Source organism: Primulina tabacum, chromosome 15 (genome assembly GCF_025594145.1).
Source record: "Primulina tabacum isolate GXHZ01 chromosome 15, ASM2559414v2, whole genome shotgun sequence".
In the NCBI taxonomy this organism is placed as follows: domain Eukaryota; kingdom Viridiplantae; phylum Streptophyta; class Magnoliopsida; order Lamiales; family Gesneriaceae; genus Primulina; species Primulina tabacum.
Genome location: NC_134564.1, coordinates 29,055,428 through 29,062,539, shown reverse-complemented (window position 1 = coordinate 29,062,539; position 7,112 = coordinate 29,055,428). Strand labels below are relative to the sequence as shown.

At 36.0% G+C, this 7,112-nt stretch overlaps 1 protein-coding gene across 1 annotated transcript; it reads left to right on the top strand.

Moving 5' to 3' along the window:
- Nucleotides 1–1,220: 1,220 nt before the first annotated feature.
- Nucleotides 1,221–3,594, top strand: LOC142526045 (uncharacterized). Its single transcript, XM_075630320.1, has 4 exons — nucleotides 1,221–1,322; nucleotides 2,793–2,909; nucleotides 3,030–3,215; nucleotides 3,334–3,594. The coding sequence occupies exons 1-4, from the start codon at nucleotides 1,221–1,223 to the stop codon at nucleotides 3,517–3,519; spliced, it is 591 nt and encodes a 196-aa protein (XP_075486435.1). The 3' UTR covers nucleotides 3,520–3,594.
- The last annotated feature ends 3,518 nt before the right edge of the window (nucleotides 3,595–7,112 follow it).

The following is a 7,112-nucleotide window of genomic DNA, read 5'->3' as shown; positions in this document are numbered from 1 at the left end:
CTTCCAATAAAAAATTATTAGATACATGAATAATAATAACAACAATAATAATAATGTGTACTGATATTAAGAAAAATCTAACCGCATCTTGGAAAAATAAGAAGACGGATACAATTGAGGCAAAAACTTATGTGAAATGGTCTCACAAGTCGTATTTTGTGATACGGATATCTTATTTGGGTCATCCATTAAAATGTATTATTTTTTATGCTAAGACTATTATTTTCTATTGTGAATATTGGTAAGGTTGAAGCGTCTCACATATAAAGATTTTTGAGACCGTCTCACAAGAGACCTAATCTACAATTAAATGAGAATAACTAAGGGTGATGCCACGTTAAATATATCATTTTTAGATAATATGTCATTCGATTTTTCAAATATAAAATATTGTGTCCCTCTTAAAATATATAGGACCTACATAATGGTTTTGGAAGTGGAGGAGAGAAGCATGCATGGCATACACTAAAGCACACCATGACAGATAAAATTAAATATTTTAAAGAGTTATGTCGAGATCCTTTACAAATTCGAGTGAACCTATACTGTTTCATTTTATGATATATTTATTGTTGAAAAAAAATTGCATTTTTGATCGTATGTTATTTTGTGATTTGGTCTTTTATATTGTTTCATTCCAATCTTAGTCCATCATATTTGTTTGCTGATGTGACAAAGAAGTGTGTAGGTATTGTCACATCAACATTTTTAAATGAAAAGCTAAAATTGCCAAAAATTGAAAAATACATGAATACGACTGAAATTTGATAACATAACAGACTAAATTTTCAAATAAGCGAACATAAAAGACTAAAAAAATGTTTTTATTATAAAGTTTTGCTACATTTTAATAAGTCCAACTTTTTAAAGTGTTTTTATTATTAAAATAAGCAGAGCAGTTTGACGTTTGGATAAATGCTGAAAAATATTTTTTTATTTTAAATAAAAATAGAAATATAAACTCAGAAGCCATAAATTAAATTATAGTTTCTAAAATACACTTTTTAAAATGTTTTTTAAAAACAACTTTTGTAACCAAATAATATATTTTCAAGAAAAATACTTTGTTTTTTAAAAATTCTTTTGGTTGATTGATTTCTCCAACTGTTAAGATATTGTTATTATCAATAAATTTTAGTGATTAACAAAATCAAAACAACAACTAAATGTTTCAAGAAACAGCCGCAATCTATCTTATATAATAGAAACATTTCAGCCACATGGATATCAACCACTTACAGCAGCTTGAAGAATTTCAACATGTAGAAGTGTTCCAAGTTCCAACCGGCTACTTAAAGGCTTCAATCGCTTCAGTTAAAGGAGTTATTTATTGAACACTTAATGAAGAACATTCTTTGATCGGCTCAGAACATTAAATGGTTTTGTACCACAATAAGTCAACTATATCTTGCTCCAGTCCCAATAAAGATCTTCATTAATATAATTATCCCAAAATGGAAAGATCGTTCAAATATCCTACAAGTTCTGATGAAGCTAACAGTTACTACAAAAAGATATCTAACAACAACTTTTCAGATGAACGAGATTCAAAACTGCACAAGCAAAGACAACACTAAATGTTTTAGCAGCTGATAATGACACATCACTTCAACGCTACATGTTTACGTTACATATCTTTTGCCGACCGTTGGATTGATGGCCTATATAAATGAAGAGTTGAAGAATGCAAAGAAGCCCGTTAAGTTTTGGATACGATATACAAGCTTTTCAACGCTACATTGTCATATCACTAAGCTTGCATATTTGAAGATTTTGAGCGGATTTAAAGTTTCACTCTTTATAGCTCATTCAAGCACGCACTCATCAGAAATCTATTTGATCATTCAAGGATCAATCTCATGCTACTCAAACATAATGTTTTTTTATATCAGTAACATTTGGTTATTTGATTTACTAAGTGGTCTGGTGAACCGATGGTTCTTAAATATCAAGAAATGTAAAGTGATTAATAAGAGTTTCAAAACAGGCAGTGTGACAAGTCCTGATTGGAGTGGACTGTTGCAACACTTTGTAAAGCCAAATTTTTTAGTGAAATCCTTCCTGAAGAGGAAGAAGGGATGACGTAGGAGTTTTATCTCCGAACATTCATAAAATCATGTGTCTTTACCTTATGAGAACACTTACATTTTGAACATTTCTTGTTAACAAGCTAGTCAACAGGTCGTAGCTATCATTAGAAATTCCAAAACATTTTCTGTACTTTTCAAGTGGTTCATATTTCTAACCGTTCGAGAAAAATCTCAACCGCCTAAAAATGATTGTAAACAAATTTTAAAAAGTCAATTTCTTAAAGAGTTTATTCACTCCCCTCAAGATTCTTTGCCATCCTAACACCAACCAATAATTATTTTAATAATATAAAGAACTCAGCAATAAGTAATAAATAATTAAGGTCAATTACATGAAAATACAGCACAAACTGAAGCGAATGATTCCGTTCACTGGTGAACAAATAGTACACAGAAATGCCCAGTAATTTGAATCTTAGCTGGAAGAGAATTAATTATTGAAATTCAGAGCAACAAAATGTAATTCATTATCATTTAAAAAGCTTGTCATGCTTTGGGATTACATCTGTAATACTTGTCTCATTAATTTAATTTAATTCAGATAAGTTAAGGGAATCCCAACAGAAACCAAACTACAACCTAACTTTTCAAAACCACACATTAACTTCCACGAATTCATTCCATCTCTCTGAATTATTGACAAAGAAATTCAAATGTTTTAAGACCTATATATGTATGTATGTGTATATATATACTATTTAGAAGCCAAAGGATCAAATAAATATTGAATTATTGCTACTGTTTTGTGTGAAAATTGTGGGAATGTTCTCAAGATTTTATGCACGGAGAGGAGGACATCGTCGGACTCAGAGTGCGGTCGTGAGTAGCTGCATCTCTTGTTCTTTTTTTGTTTTTGTTTCCATTTACATGATGAACAAGAAAACGAATTAATATACCTGATGAGTTCTTATGTGCGTGTATATATATATGTGTGTGCAGGATGAACGTGAAGTGTTGCCTCCAAGTTTAGAGGCAACAAATGCTGCAACTATAGCCACGGATGTATCCATTGTCACGCGCAGTACCGAAATCACTTTCGAGTTCAAACCGGTGGCTCACCCGATGGAGCCTCTCGATCTTGATAGACCAATCCAGTGTCCGTTGCCAGAACCATGCAGGCTTATTGTAATTTTACGTGATTTCTTTCGAATCTTCATCTAAATAATACATGTATATTTTTTATTTTTGCTGTGAACTTCGTATAATTAAGCAAATGATATTAACGTCGATCATCGATCGCTAGGATGGAACTCATGGAAGAATATGGAAGGAGCAAGTAAGAAAGCCCAATCTGTCTTCAACCAAATCCAAGACACACAGCCAAAAACCTCGCCCGGTTTCGAGCAGATCTATTGTGCCGTCGAGTAGTGCTCCGGAAAGCAACATCCTTAAATTACTGGAAGAGTACAATGTATCTGCCGCTATGTAGATCATACAAAACCTCGATGAAAGTCTCCTTAATTTCTTCCAGCAAACAGCCTGAAACGTTGGACCTCAAACGTGTTTTATGGTTATAATAAACAAATAGAAGTTGGAGTACAAAGCTGATTGTTTTTAATCAATAACAAAAGTTTATATTATTAGTTATATTATATTAGTAATATTATATTTATTAGTGCCTAAGTATATTATAGTCTATTTACTTTCATTGTAAACCTTAACTATATACACTCTTTATGTTGTTTCTACGGTTCAATAAGAAACCCTATTCTTCTTTTCTTTATGTTATCATGGTATCAGAGCCGCCCTATAAATTTGTTTGATGTTTAAATTTGTTTGATGTTTGGAGAGACTGTTAATCCAGTCTATAGTTATTGGGGATCGAATTACGTTTCTCGGATTTGAAAAGAAAAAGAAGAAAAAGAAGGGGATTTTTCGGATATTTGGAATTTTCAGGAGCAGCAAGACGAGAATTGCAATTTCTCACGTTTCAGCCGTTGGATCGTCTTGAAATTTTGACAAGTTGGTTTAGAACATATAGAGGTACATTCTGAACGGTGGAGATCGTTTTTTTTTAATTCTAAAACTATTCGGTTAGGGAAAAACGAGACTGCAATTTGGGGTTTGGAATTTTCGGTTTTCCAAATTTTTCACTTTGATTTGTTCTCGCTTTGTTTGATTGGATTTTGTCAATTTTGGATTTTTCAACTATGTTGATTTGGTTATTTGGGGATTTCAAATTCCGTTGATTCAAGGATTTCAGATTTGGGGATTTCTTCACTGTGTCTCTTTCATTATGGCTAGTCATAAGGATGATTCCTTCAGTCGATTAGTATTCAATTGGATGGTAAAAACTTACACGTATTGGAGCTATGTTATGAAGAATTTTTTGCGTGGAAAATCTATGTGGAGCTATGTTACAAGGTGTGCGGGTTAAACCTACAGACGACCAGGCAAACGATTATGCGGCCTTGGTCGACAATTGGGAGGCCTGATAATTCGAAGATTATTACGTGGATTAACAATTCTGTTACTCACTTTATTGGTGTTCAGTTGGCTAAGTATGAGACTGCTAAAGAGGTATGGATCATCTGGCTAGATTGTATACGCAGTCTAATTTCGCCAAACAGTATCAATTGGAGTCAGATATTCGCGCACTTCAGCAGAATGATATGAGTATTCAAGAGTTTTATTCTGCCATGACTAATCTCTGGGATCAGTTGGCTCTCACTGAGTCTGCAGAGCTGCGAGCATTTGAACCGTATATTTCTCGTAGAGAAGCACAACGTCTGGTACAATTTTTGATGGCCCTTCGGAATGATTTCGAGGGATTGCGTGGGACAATTCTACATCGTTATCCTCTTCCATCTGTTGATTCAGTGGTTAATGAACTCTTAGCAGAGGAGATTCGGCTTAAGTCTAAAGTAGATAAGGTGTGTGTCACACCTACGATTCCATCCTTCTTTGCTGCTCCTCAACAGTCTCCACCTAGCAACCAAAACATATCAGCTCCTAAGGTCTCTCCGGATGAATGTGCTTTTTGCAAAGGGAAAAGTCATTGGAAGGCTCAGTGTCCGAAATTGCTGAGTAAAGGCAAGCAACAGCAGCAACAACGACCACCTGCAACAACAACGCCCGCCGCAGACTGCTCCATGGCCGTATCGCCCACCCCAGTCCAACAATGCAGTTGTTTCCCCATCTTGGATCCATATATGTTTGAGCAGTTTCAGCAGTTCCTTATTTCACAATCTCATGCCATGTCAGCCTCCTTTCCTAAAGGTTTGTCTTTGTCTGCTAATTCAGGTAAATCGTCTCCCTTATGGATCTTAGATTCAGGCGCTTCTCATCATATGTCTCCTGATATTGATTCTTTTACATCTGTTATTTCTGCTCCCTCTTTGTCTGTTATGACCGCCGATGGTACTCCAATGCCATTGGTAGGAATTGGCTCTATTAGCACATCTCGTGTATCTCTATCAGATGTATATCATATTCCTAGTCTAACCTTAAATCTTGCATCTGTTGGTCAATTGTGCGATTCTGGTCTCTCAGTTCTTTTTACTTCTACCAATTGTTGTGTTCAGGACCCGCAATCTCAGAAGGTGATTGGGACAGGCCGTAGGGAAGGGGGACTCTATGTTTTGGATGAGCTCCAAATATCAGATATTGCTGCTTCTAGTGTGGATTTGTCGTCTTTTCGTTTGAGTTGTTCGTCTTCTGATTTTTATCTTTGGCATTCTCGTTTGGGTCATGTTTCTGCGTCTTGTTTAAAGTTTTTGTTGTCTACAAGAGTTTTAGGTCATTTATCCAGTCATGATATTTCTGATTGTCGTGGTTGTAAACTGGCTAAATTTTCAGGCCTTGCCTTTTTATAAAAGTATTTCTTTTTCTATTGCGCCATTTGATCTTGTGCATTCCGATGTGTAGGGACCCTCTCCTGTATCCACCAAAGGGGGTTCCAGATATTATGTTTCGTTCATTGATGATTTCACTCTTTATACTTGGGTTTATCTTATGAAACACAGGTCTGATTTTCTTACCATATTCAGTAACTTTAGAGCCCTTGTGAAAACCCAACATTCCTCTGTCATTAAACGTTTTCGATGTGATTTGGGGGGTGAATACACTTCTAACAATTTTTCTCAGTTACTTGCTTCTGATGGGACTATCCACCAAATCTCATGTACAGACACTCCTCAACAAAATGGTGTTGCTGAAAGGAAACATCGCCATCTTGTTGAAACAGCTCGTTCGTTCTTGTTGTCAGCCGAGGTTCCAAGTGAGTTTTGGGGGGAGGCAGTACTTACAGCTGCTCATGTGATCAATAAAATTCCAACATCTCATAATTCCGGTTTGCCCCCTTTTGAAAATTTATATAGTCATTCACCTGATTATTCATCGTTGCGCATCTTCGGTTGTACTTGCTTTGTTCTCCGACTACATGTTGAGCGTAATAAATTGTCTCCTCGGTCCGCCTTATATGTCTTTTTGGGTTATGGTGTTGGTCAAAAGAGATATCGTTGTTTTGATCCAGTTAGTCAAAAACTGTATGTCTCGCGTCATGTTGTGTTTCTATAGCATATTCCCTTCTTTTCTGTTCCTGCTAGTTCTCATCACATGACACGGTCAGATTTAGTTCGTATTGATCCCTTCGATACCGACCCCGACGAAGTTCTATCTGGTACTTTGGTTCACGAGGCATCCACCTCTCATGCCCCTGCCCCTACGACCACCCAGTTGTCGGATGAGATTGCGGACGATCCTCCTCTGTGTCAGTCTACTCGTACTCGTAAGTCTACTAAACTCCCTGATTTTGAGTACTCTTCTTATTCTACTTCCTTTGCTTCTTTTGTTGCCTCTATTCATCGTCTTTTTGAGCCTTTGTCCTATAGAGAGGCAGTTCGTGATCCTCTTTGGCAGGCTGCTATGGCTAAGGAACTTACTGCTCTACACCAGACTCATACATGGGATTTGGTTTCGCTGCCGTCCGGAAAACATATCATTGGTTCTCGTTGGGTCTACAAGATTAAAACCAAATCCGATGGATCTATTGAATGATACAAGGCCCGACTTGTTGCTAAA